The sequence below is a fragment of the Columba livia genome, chromosome 9 (genome assembly GCF_036013475.1).
Source record: "Columba livia isolate bColLiv1 breed racing homer chromosome 9, bColLiv1.pat.W.v2, whole genome shotgun sequence".
Classification (NCBI taxonomy): Eukaryota; Metazoa; Chordata; class Aves; order Columbiformes; family Columbidae; genus Columba; species Columba livia.
The window spans coordinates 18099586-18122266 of NC_088610.1; the positions used below are offsets into that span (position 1 = coordinate 18099586).

The 22681-nt window shown below is 36.7% G+C and overlaps 1 protein-coding gene across 1 annotated transcript in view; it reads left to right on the top strand.

The window, feature by feature from the left end:
- The window catches only part of CUL3 (cullin 3), a 56474-nt gene that overhangs the window by 23597 nt on the left and 10196 nt on the right, over nucleotides 1-22681 (top strand). Inside the window, exons 3-11 of the mRNA XM_065074076.1 lie at nucleotides 2569-2682; nucleotides 9066-9226; nucleotides 10507-10621; nucleotides 11884-12112; nucleotides 13712-13857; nucleotides 16295-16471; nucleotides 17516-17686; nucleotides 19086-19193; nucleotides 22481-22605. Coding sequence (XP_064930148.1) covers nucleotides 2569-2682; nucleotides 9066-9226; nucleotides 10507-10621; nucleotides 11884-12112; nucleotides 13712-13857; nucleotides 16295-16471; nucleotides 17516-17686; nucleotides 19086-19193; nucleotides 22481-22605 — 1346 coding nt within the window. The remainder of the gene's footprint in view (nucleotides 1-2568; nucleotides 2683-9065; nucleotides 9227-10506; nucleotides 10622-11883; nucleotides 12113-13711; nucleotides 13858-16294; nucleotides 16472-17515; nucleotides 17687-19085; nucleotides 19194-22480; nucleotides 22606-22681) is intronic.

Sequence of the window (22681 nt, forward strand, 5' to 3'; positions counted from 1 at the left end):
TAAAGAAACTGAAAGCTTATGCCAACAAACTATTCCTAAGAGATCAGCAGCGGAGGGTGCTATATTTCCTTAAGAGCTATATCCAGTATAAAATACAGTTGAGCCTGAAGTTATATGCAGGGTTTCATTCTTGCGAATATAAGAAGACTTTATGTAGTTTATGAAGCTGTTAATTTATTTTTGAGACTGTATGTAGACAGCCCTATTTAAGTTGGATATGCCTGCCAATTTACTGCATAACTGAAAAGATTGCCATAGAAAGCACTACAAGCTCAGTTAATTGGAAGTAGCATTCTGCTGATAAAAATGTTTGAAATTTTCTTACAGCTTTGGAAGAGCAGCAGCTGCGTCTCTGAAGGGTTTTCTTATCTGTAGAAGAGTGTGGATATCCAGGGTTTTTTACTCTAAGTCACTTATTCCACTAAGGTGGTTCAACTCTGCCCTTTTGCATGGCTAAAATGTTTTGTGCATTACAGTAGTTTTTCTGTAATGTTTTTGTATTCATAGCCCATAAAACAAATATGTTCAATGCTGATTAACTAGACAGATGTTGTAAGCAATAATTTGGTTGGCTTTAGTAGTAACTAAAAGAACAGCTTCCTGAACCTGTCTGCAGCTTAAAATAAACCTAGAAGAATGTCATTGAGAGGCTTCACAGAGAGGCTCTTGGAGTAGTTTTGTTGTGCAGCACCCACTCCTGGATTTATGGCACATTTCCAAAAAGCCACACATCATAATGTGTGGAGCAGAGGTGGCACAGATCTGAGCATCCCTGTGTCTGGTCGCAAGCATGTTGTCATTGCTACCTGGTAGTTGCACCCCCTTTTGCTACCAGTTTGTGTGTGATTTGGCACTGTCTGGTCTAGTAGGATTATTGTGCTGGATGTGTGTAATTATAAAGGCACACTGCCTCTAGTCCCTGAAGAGTTCTGTGTTGGTATGTTGCACTTAGGTAAAATGGATCAATCCTTGCCCTGGTTATCAGTGCTTGTAAACTAATCATGCTTTTAGTTTTGCTTTCATAAATTTTACTAGTGTGGGTAATCTACCAAATAATGTTCCCAATGTTTTTCCATGTTGACTAAAGAGGTGAAAACAACCATGTTATGTTTGTCTCTCTTGTTCTGGGAGATGCTGAGCACTCTTTACAAGTATGGCTGGTGAAATTTTTAATGCATATTTACATCCTTAGCTAAGAACCTCATAGATTGGATTATGACAGGGCACGCATTTGGGAGACCAAAGGGTAAATGATGATCACTATCAGAAAGAATGAGACAGCTAAGCAGTGCTGGTTGTGATTTCTAAGTGCAGATTGTGTTTTGCAAAAGCAAGGAGGAGAGGCCTTGCCTGAGTCTGGGGAGTAAGTGCTGGAAGATTTCTGAAAGCTTTAAGCAACCTCCAAGCCTACCTGTGTTACCTAGATTCAATAACAAGGTGAATATTACAGGGATCAGTTTCCACAGCTTCTCGTTAAGAGACCGGTGTGTTGGTATGATACACTATGCTGTATTTCTGGTTTGTTCATCTAAGTTTATGGAGTGTACATAGTAGTGTGGCAGACTGAATTTTTTGTTATGGGGGTTTTGCACGGTAACTTCATGAAACTTAGATGCCAGACTGAAGTCTGTCAGGTGGTTGCATATGATGTTGGTGCAGCTTGTGGCTGCTAATGACCAGTGTTTGGTTTTCCTGTTTGAACTCTCTGTACTGAAATTTACACTATCACACAGGTATAAATACAGATCTGTAAATATAAAAATACATTACAACAGAGGGCAAAATGTATTCTGCATGTTATCTCAGAAATCAAGTCAGATGTTTTGGAATATTTTTTTTTTTTACACTCCTTCGGGTTTTTCTTTTACACGAGTTTAAAGCTTGAGCGCTGATGTACTGATACCTGCCCACTGCATGAAGATTGCAATATGAAACTGGATGTTCTTTTTCATTGGTAGGGAATAGTAGTGTCATGAGACAAATCAATCAACTAGCAAATATGTTGGTAAAAACAATGACAACTTTATTCTCCGGAGTCATCTTATTGGCAATTATGGACTATTCATGTAAGAGTCTGGTCTTTACCAAGTGATTGTTTCCTTTCAGAACTGTTGTTTCCTCTAACTTTATGCTATCTCAGCATGTCTTTCTACATGTTGTCATGGCTAATTTTCCACTTGTTCCTGTCTGTAACATTTACTGGTACTACCCAGTATTCTGACCTTACTTGTGATAGTAAAGTTATCATCAACTGAAACACTATAGCATAGGAAATTAAACCTTTGAAGAGTTGTAAAAAATATTTGAGATTTCAGGTATTCCTTTGAAATTCCATGTTTCATTTCTTACTTGTTTTTAGCCTGATTTTTCTTACTTGTATGAAGTGAAATACAAGATAGGGATGATCAGCCCCCTGGAAAAGCAAGAACTTCTTTGTAATATTCAAGTTTATAGAGAAGCAAGATTTTTTTTTTTTTTTTTTTTTTTAAGTAAAGCTTGTTAAGATTTAAATAATGCAGGAGCAACTGACTTGTCTTTATGGCAATATTTTCTTTCTTTTTCCTTCAGGTGCGAGAAGATGTGTTAAACTCCTTGAATAACAACTTTCTACAAACACTAAACCAAGCATGGAATGATCATCAAACAGCGATGGTGATGATTAGGGACATTCTGATGTATATGGTGGGTATTCTGCTTTTTCACGCATTTAACTTCATGAAGTAAGTTGTCTTTAGATAAATGTGAACCAAAGAGCTGGAGGGGTAAAAAGCAAGACATAATTATCAGTCTTCTTCCTAATACTGCTGTCTGTCCCTTGTTTTGAATTCCCTGTACGCATGCCAGACTATTATGGGTTTGTGACAAATTATAATTAGATTCTTCTTTCAGGTCATCTCGTTATAACTTGAAAAATGCATCAGAAAAATGATTGAATTTTGCAGTTCTTAACAAATAAGCTAGGCAGACCCATTTTGTGAGGTTCTAGATGTTACTTGCTGGTTTTAGTTTGGGTAGTGTTGGTTTCTTACTGTGGAAAGCATGATGGTGTAAAGCTTCTTCAAACTTCCAGTGTAGCTGTTCCTTAAGCTTAAGGGTTTGAAGAGGATAACTTGGCTTAGGTACAGTCTGTGTCCTTGAATGTTAAATTCTAAGTGAATCCTTTGCTGTTCGTATAGAGCTTGGGTACAAGATAAAGCGGTGTATGTAGATGAGAATGTGATCTTTGTTTGCATGGTTGTAATTTTAAAAGAAAAAGCAAAGCATTCCTTATGTGACAGCTAACGGAAAAGGCTTTTTTTGAAGAGATAGGGCTTTGCATTTTTGTGTCTGGATTGTGTTATGCTCTAGGGAGTTGGTATATGTTTAAATTCTCTGAATGGTGGGCATGCTCTGAGGGTGCAGGAGCATCTATTTTTGCACAGCTTCTAGCCAGAGGCTTGAACTTCAGAAGGAAAAAAAAAAAGTTACACTGTTTTTGTTTTGGTTGTTTTTTGGTTTTTTTTTTAAATATATATATATATATTTTTTTTTTTCCAAAATATCACACTGAAGATAGTACTTTATGCAGTATTAGGCAGTGAAGGACAGATAATGGTAGCACCTTTTTTTGGCAAAAAAGGTGGTTAACTGAGGTTGTACTCTTATCTGTTGAACAACTGGCTTTAAGCTCTTGTCTTGTAGCAAATAAAGATCTCATGCTATTAAACTGAACCTGTTTGTATTAGCTGTGAAGAAATCCCACTTGATTAATAAGCTACAAAATGTTAAATAATTTAAAGGAATTACTGTAACCACATAACTTACTTTTTAAAATTGATTTACTCTTGTGGGGTTTGTGCGAGTTGGTTTTTTTTGTTTAGTTTTGTGGAATTTTTTTGTTTGGTTGGTTTTGTGTGGGTGTGGGGTTTTTTAGGTTAGGAAAAGACCACATGTCTGAAAACAGAGACCTGGATAAAATACCTTTAGGGGCATTTAGTAATCTGTGGAACTTGTCAAAAGGAAGGCTGAGAGATTATTTTGAAGATTTACAATCTTCTCTATGAGAAATCCTGGAATTTCCAGTCTGTTTGTGAGGGACAAATACCAGTCAATTGCTGCTGGCTTCATCTGGGGAAACTCAAGAATAGGTAACAATTAGAATAATCTACCAAAACTAGTGATGAATTTTCAGAAATGTTAAAAGATGGAATCCAGAGCTTTCTAGGAGACTAGGTGTTGTGTTTTAGCCAGATGCTATGTATTATTTCAGCATAGGAGCTGCTGGATGCTCCGAGGTGCCAGGTAGTCAGCGTGGATAATGCAATGTAAATCTTTGATTCCTTACACAGTGTCAGGGAGAGCTGGCTTATCAGCTCTTCCTGCTTTAGTGTATTAACCAGTATATTGAGGACCAAGCAGTCTCCTCTTTGAGGACAAGTTACATGCTTCAGTTAGTACTTTTGGGGAGAGATGAGAGCAGTTTCCAAAATACTTTCTGTGCTCAGGAAAGGAGTGCCTTGACTTTTGTTTGAAGCTTGCAAATGCTGTTAGAGCCAGACAGTTTTCTCTTTTTTCCACCAAAACTCCTGGAGATGGAGACCTGCAGCATTTTGACAAGTGCAAATTGGACTTCATTGGCTTATATGTTAGATTCAGAACAGAATAACAAATAAACTTGAATGCCTCTGTAATATACAGTCTTTCATGTACTGTGTGACAGTTTTCTAATTATTTCAAGTGGGTGTTCTGTTGAGACTTCCGCTTGAATAGTTATTTGCCTCCCATAGACTTTTTTCCTCCTACCAAAATGAGACTCAAGGAAACAGAAAAGAGACATCTACATTAAAGTGTATTAATAATATGATAGTGAAAATATAATTTCTTAAATTTCAAAATCTGTTTATAAACTTCTGAACTTTTAGGAGGTCTGTCTGTTAAACACCTATAAGGTAACATGGTTTTTATAATACATTTTATCTTTATTAGATAGAATCATCTAAACAAGGAGCTGATACAGTGGGCAGATTCCTTCCTTTTCATTTACTTGGAGGGGTGTAAGACAAATTGTCCTTAGAAAACAGATGCTTCGATTACAAATTACAGTATAGGCCATGGTTTAAAACATGACTAATCTCAAAGATTTGCAGTTTCACCTTTGTCACTGGGATGTCCTGTTGAGTCAAACATAATTCTGTTCATTGGAAAGAGACTAAGAGCGGGAAACTTCTAGTCTTGAGTATGTGTTCATTCAAAAAGCTTGAAAAAAGTTATAAAGCAGAGGAACAGCTGTCAAAGATGAGACCTGGCTGCTCTTCAAGAACTTAATGAAATAAGGATTTATTTCTGCTTTTATCATGTTTGGTCTGAATAAAATGTAGTTTTACAGTGATATGCTTATGTCAGTAGTTGTTTATACCTTTTATCCAAGCACAGCTAACGTAATTTACACACAAAATATTTTATCTTAAAAAAAAATCAAGCAAGCAAGAAAACAAACAAAAAAGGAAAACAAACAAAATAACACTGTATAAACTCAGTCACCAGGCATTGTTCATTGCTCTGCTTGCGTTCCACCAGAGGAAGTATATGCAATTATATTATGTTTATGAATAAAGGATAACCCAGTCCTTCTCTTATCTTGTAGGCTGTGGTACCCAACAAGACACAGTCTGATGTCAGTGAAAGTAAAACATCCTCTTGAATTCTGATCTTACTCTTAAATTTTTGCTTCATCCTAGTGACGTTACATCTTAAACTAAACCATGTCTGGTTTAATGCCATGTTTATTGTCCAGCTTATTTTTACCCATTAGTTCCAATATGAGCTAAGTCAAAACAAACACCTCTCCAACCCACCTTAATCTCTTTCCTCTGTTTAATTTTGTGACATATAAAATAAAAATTATTTCAAATAATCTTTTTTATAAAGGTATATGTTTTGTACAATGGGCTTTGTACATTATTATGATACTTATTGACTAGAATACTCTGAGGTTTATGGCAGGATTTAATTTTGCTTGCAGAACCTCTTCCACAAGACACTCATAAAACTTGCCATATAGTTCGATTTTAAAAGAGGTTATTACCTTGTCTCTTGTGTTGTGGTTGTTGTCTGGAAAAAGTCCACTTGGACTCAGGTCTGTATAATATAGATCTAGTGTGAGGTTTTGCAACCTGGAATTGCACAACAAAGGTAAATCTTAACTTCCTTGAGATATTCTAGATTCTACAACTGAGTTTCAAGTTTACATAGTTCCACTGTATTTTGTAGTATATGTGCACTAGCTCTTCTCCTTTTGATTTGCATGTTCAGGATACAGCAATCAAGTGTCAGAATAGCTGTAGTGCTCTCTGTAAATTCATGGCACTGTCTGCAGCAAGTACCGAAGCAGTGCAGTCATGTCGTAAGTGGCATCTTCAAAAGTCAAGTCACATACTAAGGCACATTGAAGTAGTGAAGTCATGTGCTGCATTGGGCATATCTGGAAGTCAGCCTCACGTGTGGCTCCAGTGTAGGTAAACTTACCCACAGTAGCTTTTATTTAACTACCAAGGGTTGGACTCGATGATCTCTGAGGTCTTTTCCAACCCAGTCGATTCTGTGATTCTGTGATATGTGACAGTAGCAGTGGAGTTGCAGTTGTTTGGTCTTCTCTTCAAGCTACAAGAGTGTGAGTATTCTTAGAATGTCTTATGGAAACTGGGCTAAACTGGATTCTGTGGTGTCCCTTCTTTGCTACTTGTGCTTGCTAAATTTAAAGCAGTTTCGGGTATGCAAGCGCTGCAATCACACCCGTGGCTACATTATACATGTGGGTAGTGCCAGCGAAGCACTGTCAGAAGTGAAGTATTACTCTTGGGAATACAGCTGTGTATCTTGCAGAGGGCAGTGTGTTCTCTCCTTGTCTGTGCCGTGCATGAAGCTGGCGTCTTGATTTAGGCCAGCACTGACAGATTGGCTGCATGAGCTTTGACCTCGGGGCATATGACTGTCATTGTTCGTGGCTTACGCAAAAGGTAGTAGGGAGGATCAAAGGCACTTACCATATAGATACACGACAATGTCTGAAAGCTGTATCATCCAGGTAGTGCATCTATACAGAGATGGGCAAAACGCAGCTGGTGGTATTTTACAGTAGGTAACTTGATTTAGTTGAGATCAGAATTATTCTGCAGCGTAAGCGGCATTGTAGTTGGTGAATAATTGCTGTCTTGAAACTCCACCCTTGTCTCCTGGGAGTTACTCTTACCTTTTAAGCGCCTGCTGCTTCTCCCCATGGGAAGTGATTGCAGTTGAGTAGCATGCAGCCTTGTCAGTCAAACCTGTTCCCAAATGGGGCTTCCTGTCTCTAAGATTATTTTCTTTTAGGCTGGGAGATCTTCCAGTAAATAGTAAAAGTGGTATTTTACCAAGAGTTAGCAAATCAGTATCAGAAACAGAAATACTGCTACTCTAATTTGGATATTGTAGAGTGGTCTGGCTTACTAAAGAGGCATTGTTGTCACTTTGAGAAGAGTTTCTGGTGCAGTTACTATTTCATTTCATAATGGCAGTGTTCAGCACTGCCACAAGAGAAGCTATGCAGGTGAGTCATAACCATGGCTTTAATTTGTTTTGATACGCTGCTGCCTGTGCTTCAGAGGTCCAATTATTCTTCGGAAATTATATATATATATATATATTTTTTTTTTTTTTCTCCTTAGGTTTTGTAGTATATTATACGCCACTTTTTTTTTCCTTTCATCTCTTTGAAAGTGTGTTTTAAGCTTATATTACTTTAAAGTCACATTTACATCTGTTCTTGATGTAAATGTGTAAATAAGAGAGTGAAATAAATAACCCTTTTTCTAAATAACAAAAGAAAATGGAGTAATATATTCCAAGGATCTAGACCACCACATATCACTAGTCTGACTTCATGAGACTGGTTAGTATACTTCTTGTTTGAGGCAGAACTGAGCTTGCTTCATGAGCCATGGGATGGGCATAGCTCACCTATTGCCATCGTGGTTTTCCATTTAAAGTAAGTGCTGCCTCTGTGAAGGGAGTGGGAAATCATTTGTGAGTTGTGGAACCCAGTGTTTTGCTTTCCTCTGGTCATGAAGTGGCAATCCAGCATATAATTAGTATGCGAATAATTTTGCCATGTAAATTCAGCTGTTAAAATACTAAAGGGTGCAGTGTCTGTTCCTTCTGATTTTTTTTCTAATTGTGGAATTTATATAAACTTAGCATTTTGTAATCTTTTTCTGTAGTCTGAAGTATGATTATTTTTTTTTTAATTTATTTTTGTTTACTAGGTGTTTGAGTAACTTTACATTTCAATTCTGAGTGTGGTAAAGCACTTCAGATAATCGATGGAACCAATGGAGAAGCTAATCTTTATACTCAGTTCCAAGCATTGACCTTCATCCTGTGTAGAATTTGTGGTTTTTATCATTATTATTTTGTTATAACTATATAAATTCTCAAAAAACCTTGCAACAGATTTCTGAGTGGGATGCCAGGGGGTGTTCAACACAAGTTCTTATGTACAATTTTGCAGAACCAAGCCATAAATGTTTGGTTGTAACATTTTGGCTTTTTCTTCTGTTCGTCTAATGATGCTATTTCAGGACATTTCACTGAATATTGAGGTGGAACTGTCTACCTATAAGGAGTGATAGGAAGATCTGTGGGAGAAGGGGAAAAATTAATTCTTCTGAAAGAATAAAAAGGGGTGGATGGAAGGGGTTTGAGTAGATAAGTAGAACATCTTTCAGATTGTTCCATGAAATGTGTCAGTGTTTGGAGATTCCCTGACCCCAAATGAAGAAGTGTCAAGGCTGTAAATTTGTTCTGGCATGCTTTAGTCATAAATGCTGTGCTTATAGTCTTATGCAAAGTAGTCTTTCTATGCAAATGGAGTTTTGGAAAATGGGACTGATTTTTGATTTTGAGGGTATTCATAATTTCATTTCATGAAGAAAGGAGATAAGATTAGTTTGTTTATTTCTGTGCAGTACAAATATGACAATCTCCTGCAATTTTGAATAGCGTGGGTGTACTGAATTTGAAATGTCATTGCTGCATATGCCTTTATTTAGGACCGTGTGTATGTGCAACAAAATAATGTGGAGAATGTCTACAATTTGGGCTTGATTATTTTTCGAGATCAAGTTGTACGCTATGGCTGCATTAGGGATCACCTGCGGCAAACTCTGCTGGATATGATTGCAAGAGAAAGGAAAGGAGAAGTTGTAGACAGGTAAGATGTTTGTAAGTGATTGTCTTTTGTTGTAAATATTATAATACCTGTCAATTTTTAAGAGTGAATCAAGAACATACACAAATAAATCATCACTTACGGCTGCATTTCTGATCAAAAGTAAAATTTCTCCATAATCTGGAATAACATATTTCTTTATACATGAAGGGTTAGCCTGATGGTAAATGGGAAAGCTCATTAATAAATTTTTTAATATTTATCTGTGTTTTTTAATAAAACTTTGGTTAAATCTCTGCATTACTACCTTGTGCCGGAGCATTTGGTTATAAACCGGAGTTTTGACGATTCTCTTTCTCTTGCTACTCTGTATTTCCTCCGTACTTAGAGGTTGTTTAATTTTCTTGTACCTGTTTTTTTTAAATATGTTTTTGAAGTTTTCTTTTGCAATTCTATTTTCCTTCCTCATGTTTTGATCCCTCTGTTTCTTGGTAGTTCAGTTGCATCTCTGAGCTTTTAAATCTGTTCTTTGTGTTCTCCAGCCGGTTTACTAGATGTGGAGTTTTGTGCCACATGCTGCAGATACTGCAGCTGCACTCGCTTCAAATTTGCAAGTTTTCATGTGCATCTCCAGTTTCAGAGCAGCTGTTGGGTGTGGAGATCTGTAAACTCCATGCTACCTTGGCTGCAATTCTGTGACTGAGATTGCCCAACACGTAATTTATGAAGAGAAAAATACTCCCTGGCAACAGCTGTGTATTGTCCCCTACTGCCAGCAAGTGGAATTTTTTTCCTGGATGCAGTTCCTTTGTTTTTTCATTTTATTGGTCTGTTTCTAAGCCTGACTAAATGCTTAGCTTGCTGATACACTTTCTTTTCTTTTATTTTCTTTTTTTTTTTTTTTTTAAACAAAAACCACAGAACTTTGCACAGCAACTTCCATCTGTGCAATTGTTTTGAATTGCTCAGTTCCAACCTACATGTGCAGTTTTCAGTTTTCTTTGAAGGAGGATTTTTTTGTTATTTTCTTGTATGTTAAAATATATTATTAATAGTTTTCCCAGTTAGTACAATTTGAGACTGCTCTGCTATCATGGTATTTAAAATATTTAATAAGCATTGTCTGCACCTTAGTTTAGAACAAAAACAATCTTGCTCCTATAATCTTCCTGAAAACCTGTCATGAATAAAACAGATTTAGGAAGGACTTTGTATTACTATATATTTTAAGTCGATACTGTGTTCTGAGTTGTTTTCTGCTGTGTACTCTGTTTTACAAGCATGTGGATTTCTCAAGTTGTTAACAACTTACTTTTTGGCAGAGGCGCAATAAGAAATGCTTGCCAGATGTTAATGATTCTAGGTCTTGAAGGAAGGTCAGTCTATGAAGAAGACTTTGAGGCTCCGTTTTTGGAGATGTCTGCAGAATTTTTTCAGGTACAGCAATGTTGTAGTATCTTATTTAAAATGTTGTTACAAATGCCTGGAACTGTGAGAGTTGATAGTACTTTAAGTAGTTGCTGCTTATTTGCTGAGTATGTCCATCTCAGTTAAATGAAATAAGAAAAAAAAATAATAACTTTGTGGAGAAAGTAACACAAATTTTACAGAATTACCGTCATTTGAATGTAGTTTTGAGCTATGGGTGCCAATAAGTAATCACCATGCTCATCTTGTGCGTGCTTTGGGCTATTGCATGGAAATTAGTCTGTTCCTGTGTTGCAGCCACAGTCTTTTTTAAAGGTTTAAATTGTTGCAGGTTTTGTTCCCTTCATAGTTTCTATATTTTTGAGTTGTCGTTAATAAAATGAACAAAGTAGAGGAATTAAGTGTATCCAAGTTGCTAGACAGTTGTTGACCAGCTGCTGAATAACACGTTTCAAATATTTCCTGAGTTGTTTTTGTGAAATAACTTCAAGAAAAAAAGCCAATTGAATGGCTGTTGAGTGTAATCACACTCATCTATTTTGGGGAGTTGATAGAAGATGTAAAAGTGTGTTAAAAGATACTTAGATAAGATAATTTGTCAGCCTCCCAATTCTTATGCAGAATCAACTGTCTGTCATATCCTCTAGTCTCCAAACTTCTTTGAAAATCAGAAGCCTATATTACACAACCATTTAAAGTCATTGCATTCTGGTTTTTTATTCATGTTGCAGAAAATTAAGAAAAATATTTACTTACATTTATGTTTGAGTTCTTATTTCTACCTTGAAAAAATAAGATCTTTCCTCCAAAAGACTATGCTGAGCAATATGAATAAAATAAGTTTGTGAAATAATGTGCTCAGCATTTTCACTAATGAGAACAGATGATCTTCACAACTTATAAGTATTACATAAACTGGTACTTGAAAGCATTTTGTGCCTCTTTCCTCTCCCCATCCTTCTGTTCTCTTTGGACCTGTGGCTAAAACTCTAGTTAGTAACTGGAAATTAAGTTGGCTTAGCTTGTTTTAGTATTACAAGTACCATGTCCATATTGCATGTACCTCCTTACGTATGTAACACAATTAGAGTAGTAGAACCTTTATTTTCTGTTTAGCATGTATGTAAATCTTGGAGGTACAATGATCGTATTTCTTGGACGTGCTGGGTTTGATTTGAACTTGCTTATAAATGCTGATCCGAAATAACTAGTGCATTTCATGTTTCCCCATTAAAAAAAAAGTCTAAAGTATTAATTTCTGTTAATCACAGATGGAAAGTCAGAAATTTTTAGCTGAAAACAGTGCTTCTGTATATATAAAGAAAGTAGAAGCTAGAATTAATGAAGAAATAGAACGGGTGATGCATTGTCTGGATAAATCAACAGAAGAACCAATTGTGAAAGTTGTTGAGAGAGAGCTTATTTCCAAGCATATGAAAACAATAGTGGAAATGGAGAACTCTGGGCTAGTCCATATGCTGAAAAATGGGAAGACGGAAGGTAAGACTGCATCATATGGGAGACAGAAATGCTTACGGTACCACCTATTGTTTTTAAACGTAGGATAAGTCAAGCTTAATGTTTTGTGTTCCAATGTAATTGTAAAAACATTTGGTGGCTGTGTTTTGAAAATATCTGAGAATATTACTTCAGAGACTTTTAGAAGGCTTGTTTTAGAGGGCTTGTATAACTTGTTTCTATTTAGCGCAAGATACACCTACTTTTTTGGTAAGCCAAGTATCTCTTAGGAAGAGTACAAATCTACGGGAGTGGTCTTTGTTACCTATTTTCCATGAAGCAGTTTATTACTTTCATTCCTCTAGTACACAGCTGTCAAAATGCATCCACGCGTTTGGGCCCACAGGCAGTGATCGCTACTGTAAATGACTTACTTAATAGAAGTATTGTAGGACCAATTCTTGGGGAGAGAACTTTGCAGAAACAAAATTAGCTGTTTTTAAAGGATAAGCAGCAGCTTATTGAAGTGGTTGAAAAAGAAGAGCTTGGCTTAATTTGATTTTCCCTAATAGAGGTTAATGCGTGACAGAATGACTGAATGAAAGTTACTATGGAAAGAAATAGAACATAAGTTTCTAGAGTGGCATAACGAATAGAGTGATTGTAGTATCTATATTTAAAAATCGGTGCTCATGCTAAAGCTGTGAGAATGGCGAACGGACTTGCTGCTTAGATTAATGGCCTTTGTTCATTAAAGCAGCTTCGCAATTACTAAGTGATAGAGTGACAAAATGAGCAAATTTCTTAGCTGTAAGAAAAGAGATTTACTGTATTGAAAAGGAAAGTGATGATACTATACTTAACATTTTTTCTTTAATATCCATTTAGGATAGCCTTCAGGCTGAGGGTACAAGGATATTGAAGGGTATTTGGAAGATACAGGGATCAGTTTAACTTTTCTAGGTCTTGCTTTGATTTATTTAAATACTAGGGAGGAAATACTTGCTGCATTGTGAAGATAAGATTTCACATAAATGTACAGGGATGGATTGGAAAGCAGTGTTCAACCTAAGCCACTTACCATTATTTTAGATGGATAAAACAAAGAACTGTAAAATTATATGGTGGATTTTAAGACAAATATGAACTAAACTCCAAATTTTACTAGTTTTTGCTTTGAATACAGAAACAAGTGCCTTGTTAGTGTTGTTATATTTGTTTTAACTTAGATTTTTCTTAATTTTTAAAACTGTATTTGATTTTTTGGGATGATAATCTTGGGAGCTACATTTTTAAATACCACTAGAAAACATAGTCTTACTGAAGCTTTAAGTGTACTATCCTTTAGTACAAGCATCAACTTTTGCTGGCCTGCAGATCAGCAATAACAGATTCCATGCTACAGACAACCTAGAATAATGGATTACAATCTTTGTTTTTAATTTTGTGGCTGCTGTAGTCCGCATGTTGGCAGGAGCAAAGGGGACATCAGAGGATTCAAGTGCCCGAGCTGTTACGGGGAATGGTTTTTGTGTCTCAAATGGCTGAACTTTTACTGTTGTCATTTGCTATGAAATGAATTAGTTACAGAAGTGTAACAGACAGAGCGTGTCTGGCATAACTTCTCATTCTTGTTTCCAGACCTCGCTTGCATGTACAAGTTGTTCAGCCGTGTGCCAAATGGTCTGAAGACGATGTGCGAGTGCATGAGCTCATACCTGAGAGAGCAAGGCAAAGCACTGGTTTCTGAAGAGGGAGAAGGAAAGAATCCAGTTGACTACATTCAGGTAGTTAAATATTCTAACTTTCTTTTCTTCCATCTTTGCCATGTTCCTCAGAGTAGCAGTTAACTGTGTAATTAATAAGGTAATCCTTAATATTGATTCAAAAGGGATTGTTATTGAGAAGCTACCTTCATAACGTACATTCTCTGTACATTCTCTGAATTATCAGACAGGTTTACAACTCTTCTTTCACTTAAGTTAATTGGAAATTACATGTTCAGTTTTTGTGGTTTTGGTAGCTGCTTTTACTAAACAACATATTCAGGCTAATTTTCTAACTGCTGGGAACTTTTTGGATTATCCTAAATGATGTTTGCCTCCAGAGTGAGTTGTACGTCTGCTGGCAAATAGCTTTATGGTGTCTGTTTTGTTTAATTTTATGTAATGTTATTGAGACAAAAATCATGACAGTATTTCATGGCAAGATTAACTATGATGGAGAGGCAAATGTGTTATAAATCATAACAAATGACCTCATTCTTGGTCCCCTGAGAAACAGAACACTTCTGCATGTTCAAAGGCGTAAGTGTTCTTTCTTGTTCTCTATTTCTCACTGAGAAGTGATGTGAACCATTAATTTATCAATATCGCAAAACATGCTTTAGGATTGTGTGTCATCTTTTATCTCCCATTGTCTCTGAGAAGATGGTTTTAAATTTGCACATAAAATCTTTATAGAGTTAATTGAACTTTAAGGAAATGTTTTTATAGATGGAAGATGTGTTATACTTAATGTGAAAATGTGCATTCATTAAACATTAAGGTTTTTTTTTAAATGTGTAGTTGTAGTACTTGTGTCTGATCTTTGAGAAACATTTAATGCTCTATGTCTATTATCTCTGTTTTGATTGAAATCAATAACTTCACTAGAACTGGTTGTTATTAGAAGAAGCCATTTGGGTATAAACCCATTTTTTATTGGATTATTAATTTTCTGGCAATGCTGAAGCAAACTTCACACCAGGCTCTGACAAGAATCACCTCTCCAAGGATTGTTAAGAAGAAGAATAGAATGCCCTTTGAAATTTATTAGGTTTAATGATTAAGTGCTGTTATGATTTTAAAAAAAGGGGGGAGTGTCAAATGATGTGCAAAATAAGTGTCTGGGTTACCTTGAAGTAATTTTCACTCCTTTTAAATCTTGAAGGACCTAAAGGACTATCATAAAAAATATAACTGAGAGAAAAACTTAATTATAAAATTGCTATCGATGTTTTCTGCTGTGAAGGCAAGTAGCATATGAAGCTGAAGGAGACTTACAGGCACACTGCATGTTCTTTGACAGAGCTTGCCCTCAGCTGATTAGGATGCACCCAGCCATCTCAAGGCGATGTCCTTGGGAAGGGATTGATATTTGATTACTGCTACACTCCCAAACAGATTTATCCTCATCCGCTTCCATTGACACAATGGAAGAAGATAAAAATACTTGAGAAACCACCTCACTTATCTCAGCCACGTTCATCTGAATCTTTCAAGGACTTAAATGGCAGTAAGAAGACAGACAAGGAAGCCGTGTTAGACCATCACCAAAAATCTTCATCACAGTGCAGCACTGCAGTTGTTATCCATCATAAATTTAATTCTTGAGTGAAATTTCCCTCCCCCATCAAATGCTGTCATAGTTATGTCTAAATCCTGGGTGTACTTTGTATCTGCAAGGTGCTTGGGTGATTTTAAGATGCTTTCCACCTTCTGCACTTGGTTGTTTTAACTGGGTGAAGATGGTGCAACCCCTAAAAATGATGTGAAGAATCTGATGATTTAGCTCAGAGGAAATGGTTCAGTTCAGGCTTTTGAACTTCACAGTGTGATAACTGGAGACCTATTGCTTGTACCTGACATTCATACCTTCACAGCAACTCTTGCAGATCATTAAGAAACATGCAGCTAAACAACACAGAACATGTCCCTGGATTGAAATTAGAAATGGAGGAAAAACACCTGACAAGATTAGGCCTGTTGGTGCATTGTGTTTCCTCCTCAAACTTGTTTAGCAGCTCTAGGGATGCAGTTAATGGGTGCTTAGCCTCATCTTTCATATGCTGTTTTTGTGATGGTGACTTTGTCGAAGTTATTTGAAATAGGAAACGCTTAACAAGTACAACAAATACATCCTTTAAGTTGTCGATTTAAAAATACAGTGATCAGCCTGTTTAACAAGGATGATTAAAAAGCTTTCTTAATCTTTTGCATAGCCTTTTACAGCAAACTGCACCAGTATTCGACACCAACATTTTAGCCAATTCATCTGAAAATTGTTTCTGTAAGAGATTTATGGCAGCTATAGGGAAATGAAATTTCAGACACAATGCCGAATATAGAGAGCTTAGCAGAACCTCCGACTGAAGATGTGGTCTTCTCTACAACTTCATAGATTTTTACTGTTTTACAGCTTACAACTTCAATTCAGTGAAAATGGTTTTGCTTTGTTTTAAAGGGTTTACTGGATTTGAAGAGTAGGTTTGACCGCTTTCTTCAAGAATCTTTCAATAATGATCGACTCTTCAAACAGACTATTGCGGGTGACTTCGAGTATTTCCTCAACCTCAACTCTAGGTCTCCAGAGTACCTCTCATTATTTATTGATGATAAGCTGAAAAAGGGAGTCAAGGGAGTAAGTATAAATTAGATGATCATGCTCTTTGCTGTGTAAACTTGGATGAAATGAAACTAAGCTACTGTTCCAAGAATAATTATTTTTGTATTTAGAAAAGTGGCGATGCTGCCTTAAAAATGTATTTGTAACACATCTGAGCTCACAACACTTTATATCTAAACTTACATATAAGGCCCAGGGACATCTCAAGATGTTGTGTGGCTTTCCTTCATCTGTGAAGCAGTATACCTGGATCGCTTCTGGCAGATAGCCCCTCAAAAAACAAAAAAAAAGGTTGGAGCTCCCTTCCTTTGAAACCTAAATATATATATATATATATTTTTAATATAGTTTGGCACTTACTCTCAATATCTAGTAATTTGTTTTGAAAATTAAGTCACTTGGGTAGGGGAAACAGTTTGCCTTTGCTTCTTTTTACTGCTTTCACGTATCAGAGGACAGATATCCATACCTGTCTCTTCTAGCTTAAGTACAACTGTTTCTGTCAGTCTTACCTCATAGCTGCTTTCATGAAGTTTTTTGACGTATAGCACCCAGAACTGGACAGGGTGGTTCAGCTGAGGCTTCAGTGGCTCTGAACAAGGCTGAATATTATTGCATGCATCTTATGCTTTGGGAGTCAAATAGTAAATTCTACTTACTTATAAAATAAGTAATCATTTTATTGGTTGTGGCACTAGACAGGCTTTGCAAAATGAATCTAACCATGTAAAAGCTTTCATTCCAAGCTAACTTTTCATACTTCTAATACTGGTTTATTTTTTGAAAGCATAGATGAAAACCAACTTATACAGGAACTTCTACTGTATTTATCCAGGCATTCTACCCATCCATCATCTCCTTTCTCCCTCACAATTGCTTTTCCCTCCATTTTACATCTATTTCTTTCACCGTTCTATTGAGTTTGTGTTCTGTTCTCTTTGTTGGCTTCTTTATAGGCTACTGTTAGGCCATATGCTTGCTGTAAATTACTTTAAGTATTTAGATTGTATAAGACACTTGTGCTGGAAGGATAAAACCAGCAATTTATTTCTTTTACAGCTAACAGAGCAAGAAGTAGAAACCATATTGGATAAGGCAATGGTTTTATTTAGGTTTATGCAAGAGAAAGATGTTTTTGAACGTTATTACAAGCAGCACTTGGCAAGACGACTTCTGACAAACAAGAGCGTTTCAGATGACTCTGAGAAAAATATGATATCTAAATTAAAGGTAAGACAGTATCTGCATTATTCTTAAATTTTTTTCATAAATTTAGGTTATTCTGGTTTTTCATGAGGAATATATAGATAACATACATCTTGATTGCTGTTAAATACAGATTTTATTTTAAAGCCCCAACAGAAAATAAGAAAGCCTTTTCTGAATGATTTTGTGGAAACAAAAGGAAATACTGGGAAGCACCTGTGATGAGAGAACAATCTAGAAAACAAAACAGGTTTTTTTTCAAAATTTGTGAAGACTTTCCAAATTAGAAGACAACTACTGTTACCTAGTGACTGGATTTGAAGACAAGACTATGTTTTAGCCTAGATTTTCTGTTATTCGCAGTAGAATTTTTATTACATGCGTTATCATATAGTTTCCTCCATCTGCAGACTGGTGATAATGCTCAATTTGCTTTTGCTTAAGTAGTTCGAGATAGATTGGAAAAAAAAAATTTAAAAAAAGTTAAAAAATCTTCCTATCAGTATCTGTAAGGTGAAGAGTCCTTGAAGCAAGTTCTAATGCAGCTTCTTCCGAAGTGGCGTGATAAATGGCTTGGGAACTTCAAACCAGAGTGATTTGATCCTAAATCAAACTTTACTGATCATCATTTTTGACCTTCTTATTCTGTCAGTGAGTGCAGCCTGTTTGCATGAGATTTCTCCAAATTATCAGTATTCCAAATTATTGATATAAATTCCTTCCCAATTACCTCTCCACCTCTTCTGCCCTCGTGATTTAGAAGGCACAGGGCATGAACATTTGCAAGGTGAGTCAGTGCCCTCTTTTCTTACGGATTTGCACAGTGATTAGGATGCTGAAGCTAACATGCTTGCCTTTACCATATACCTCAAAATATGTGTTAGAAATAGGTACAAAGTCCTGTATGTGCAGCTGAAATGCATGTGTTTGTGCACATGTATCTATAGATCCATATGTCTCTGATTCTCAAAAGGTCTGGTAATCTCACTTGGTAATCTGCAGTAAATCTTCAAAATTACACATTCTTAGGACAACAGAGTTGTTTGGTTTGGGTTTTTTTTTTCTTTTTTAATACAAATAATGTTTATTTCCTTTTATGGCATCATGCTAAAAAGCAGGTGAAGGTGTGTGCCTTGATCTGATAAGCTTTCACAGATTTTTTTTAAGATAGGAAGATAAAAAGAAAGCGAAAATACAATAATGCAGAAGGAAAACAAGTTTGGGTATGTGTAGCATTAGATCCTTATATGGAATATGAAACTTACAGTAAGTTTTGAAGGTAATGCAAATGGGAATCCCAGTAACCAAACGTACCAAAATATCATTTCTGTGACATTTACAAACTAACTTAGTCTTGCAGTTCACATATCACAAGTTCTGTTTTCATAGTGCTGGCACAACAAGTTATTTTGTGTGTTTTTAGACTGAATGTGGATGTCAGTTCACGTCTAAACTGGAAGGAATGTTCAGGGACATGAGCATCTCAAACACGACGATGGATGAGTTCAGGCAACATCTTCAGGCAACCGGGGTAAGAACGTTGGGGGTTTGTGTGCTCGTCCTTTTACTGCAGTACAAACCCTAGGCCTGTGTCAAGGTTTGTGATTTTTTTTAATTTGTCAGTACACGCCTGTGGAAGGAAGGATTTTGTTAGCATGCTCAAATTTTACCGTGTTACTTATCGTATGGAATTTGCGAGCATTTCCTGAGATAGAGAAGTCAGTTGGAAGCTCGATCTGCAGTTTGAGTGGTGCCAACTTCATTCCCTGAAATCCTGGGTCAGCTTCTCTGCTACCCACCCTCTGCCCAGAGGGCCCGGCTGCCGCCTTGCCCGCCCGCGGCCGCCAGGCGGCGCGCTGCTCCCGCTCTCACCGCCCAGCTGTGCCCGGCTGTGCCGATCTGCCGAGCCCAGCTGTGCCACTCTGCTGTGCCCAGATGTGCGTGCCCACCTGTGCCCAGATGTGCCCGTGCTCCTGGGGCCGCCTGCCCACTTTCATGTGCGTTCCCAAAATGCCGTCTTATTTTTTAATCTTCATTGCGACCTGTACTTTATGCTACCAGCAATAAAAATATTGCATGCTTTGAAAAACACACCATCTCTGGTGTAACTTTCCTGGTGCAGTTAATGGCTTTAGTAAAAGCAGAAATCCCATTTTATTCCAATTGCCAAATATGGATTTAACTGGAAGTGTCATACCTTGGTGTGTAGTGGACCTCTGGAATATTACTTAGGGGAGAGATTGCTTCTGTTTTGAGGTATCAGTTTGCTCTAAACACCTTTTTTCTATGCTGATACTCAGTAGCCTTTAATGTATAACAAACATCCAAGTAGTTCCTTGTCTGCAGGCAAGTATGTCAAGCATGTTTGAATCACTTTTAAAAACCTGAATGCCAGGAATATCTTCATGGATGTACTCTGTCCAGTGTCCCTGGGTGTGCAAGGTGATCCAAAATCTTTGCTGTCTTGAAGTGCTCGGCTGAGATCTTCCCCATCAGAATACTGTGAATCATCAGGAGTGAAAGAACAGGATGTTCTCAGAATGGTTTCAGAAGAGGTTCTAGAGGATATGGATACGTATAAAGGTGTTTGTGGACAGGCAGCATTACTACTGCTCTTTTTCTTTAGAGGTTAATAATGATTTTTTTTCTAGAATGCTTGAAATATTAATTTCAAGAAAAATGTATTAGAGGATCCCCACTTTTTTAGGTGGTATGTGGGACTCGTACATGAGGGTGTTTTGTGTTAAAAGTTCATATACTTTACATGACAGTTTTGCATTAGGTGAGTTAATAAGATATGTCTCTCTTCTTACTAGCTATGTACAGCTAATAACAAGAATTTAAAATGTTAATAAATATTCTGCTAGGCCTTATTTGAAACTACTTCTTTTTCTTGACAAATAAGCAGCAGTTTGCTTGGTGGTTGCCTTTTGGCCAGCTTAATCATGGCCTTTTAATGACATTTCTAGAGTATTTATTTATTGTGGAAGTGTATATATTTCTATTAGTGTCAGTAATGTTTGAGAGGAAATAAAAACATGAAGATTTTGGGGTTTTTTTATGTTACTGCCAATGTGCTGGTGATACTGTTTTATATGAAGTAGCCCATTCTACTCCTTTTTAAGCAATTTGTGTACCTTGGTTATGTATGGTGCCTCCTAGAGGAGTCAAGTGTCTGCTCTTCTCTAAATAATCCTACCCACAAGGTCTCCTGCCGGATCCCATATCCAGAGATACAGGTGGTACCAAGGGCCATGTAGATGGTTGGTTTGCCACCAGTAAGTGGAAAGCTCAGCACTAAGGAAAGTCCAAGCTAATTAATTATGATTCATTCCTACAGCTGCCATCCTGAAACTTCAGTTTGTTGGGGTTTTGTACAGATTAGATCCCTTCAGGGCGCTTTCCATTAGTTCATACCATTTTTATGCTGAAAAGACATTAAGTGCTTCCCAAACTTCTCAAGTGACAAACTGCTCAGTGTTGCGTATAATGTGTGATGTGAGGTATTCTAAATGCTGTGTTCTGATCTGGCAAAGACCAAAAGAATTTGGGCAATGGTTGCTATCTCAACTGAGATATTTCAGTTCCAAGTAAAGGTGTTTTCTGTATCTTTCTGCCTGCATTGATGGCCTTTCCCTGCACTTTGGCTGGAGGGAGAAAGCTGTTGAAGCTTGTGGTTTTTTAAGTGAGTCACAGATTATCTAGTTTTCTTTGTCTGAAGGGCTGTTTCTTTGTCTAAATGGCAGTAATATTTGCTACAGAATAACCTTTATTTGGGTATTTACATACCTTAGTGAATTGCTCCTCTTAAACCTTAATGAAATTCAATCAAAGGGATTTCTGTACGAGTAGCCTGTCACTGCTCTGTCTGGATTTTTCAGGAGTTTTCTAGACCCAAGTTTATTGACGCACGCATTCAACACGCACGATACAAAAACAGTTCCATAGTGCATGGAATGCTACTCTGCTGTTTAGCACTGGAAGTTTCTGAGTTCATATGACAGGTTTTGACCTTCTAAAATATAATTTTATGTAGGAGGTTTATAACAAGTTGCATATAGTATGCTTTGGTTTTTTGTGTCCGTAACGTGTGTTCTTTGAAGGTGTTAGTTATACCTCCTAGAGCTGAAAGTAGTCAGTTTTAAGTTTAATAATATCCAGCTTAGTTGAGATACCTAGTAAGGATTATGCCTCACTGGTAGCAAGATGTTTATCACCTACTGACACAGTTACTTTGTAGATCAGCACTTCAGTTGTGGAATGTTTTCTGACCAATGCTGAATATTTATAGTAACAGTGATCTTTAGGGGAAGTGGCTTGGTTGTGTGTGTAAAAGCAACTGTTTACATTGCAGTCCAGAGGTAAATTGCAGGAAAAGCTCCTTATGGTTTAACATTAGATATTCAGTATTTACTCTCTGGAAGCAGAGAGTAAATTTTTAAACAGTTATTTTGAAAGTGATATGTTTAGCGACCTGGCTTTACTGTATGTTGTCAAAAACCCATTTAGAAAGAATTGTTACATATATTATGAGTTCTGTTTATGATCAGACTTTTAATTCTTGGCTAAGAATTTATTTTGTTAAATTCTCTGCACTCTTAAATGCCTGAGGGCAGTAACAGGGAGGATTTTTGCCATACCATCTACTCTGATAGTGATGAATTAATTTGTCTGGCTTTGTTACAATAATGATTATTGATTTATGTCTGTCTTTTTTCTTAGCCTGTGAAAATTCTATGTATTCTACACTGATAGAGAAAAATGGTGAAACGCAGTCCTGTTTTAAAATAACATATATTTTCTTCCGATTGTCCTTAGGTCTCATTAGGTGGTGTTGATCTTACAGTGCGGGTCCTCACAACAGGTTACTGGCCTACTCAGTCAGCCACACCAAAGTGCAACATCCCTCCAGCTCCCAGACATGCGTTTGAAATATTTAGAAGGTATGTATTAAAGCAGATTTTTAGGTAGAGGTTTTAAGAAGAAACTTTCTAAACTTAGAGGTGTTTTGCTCTTAAA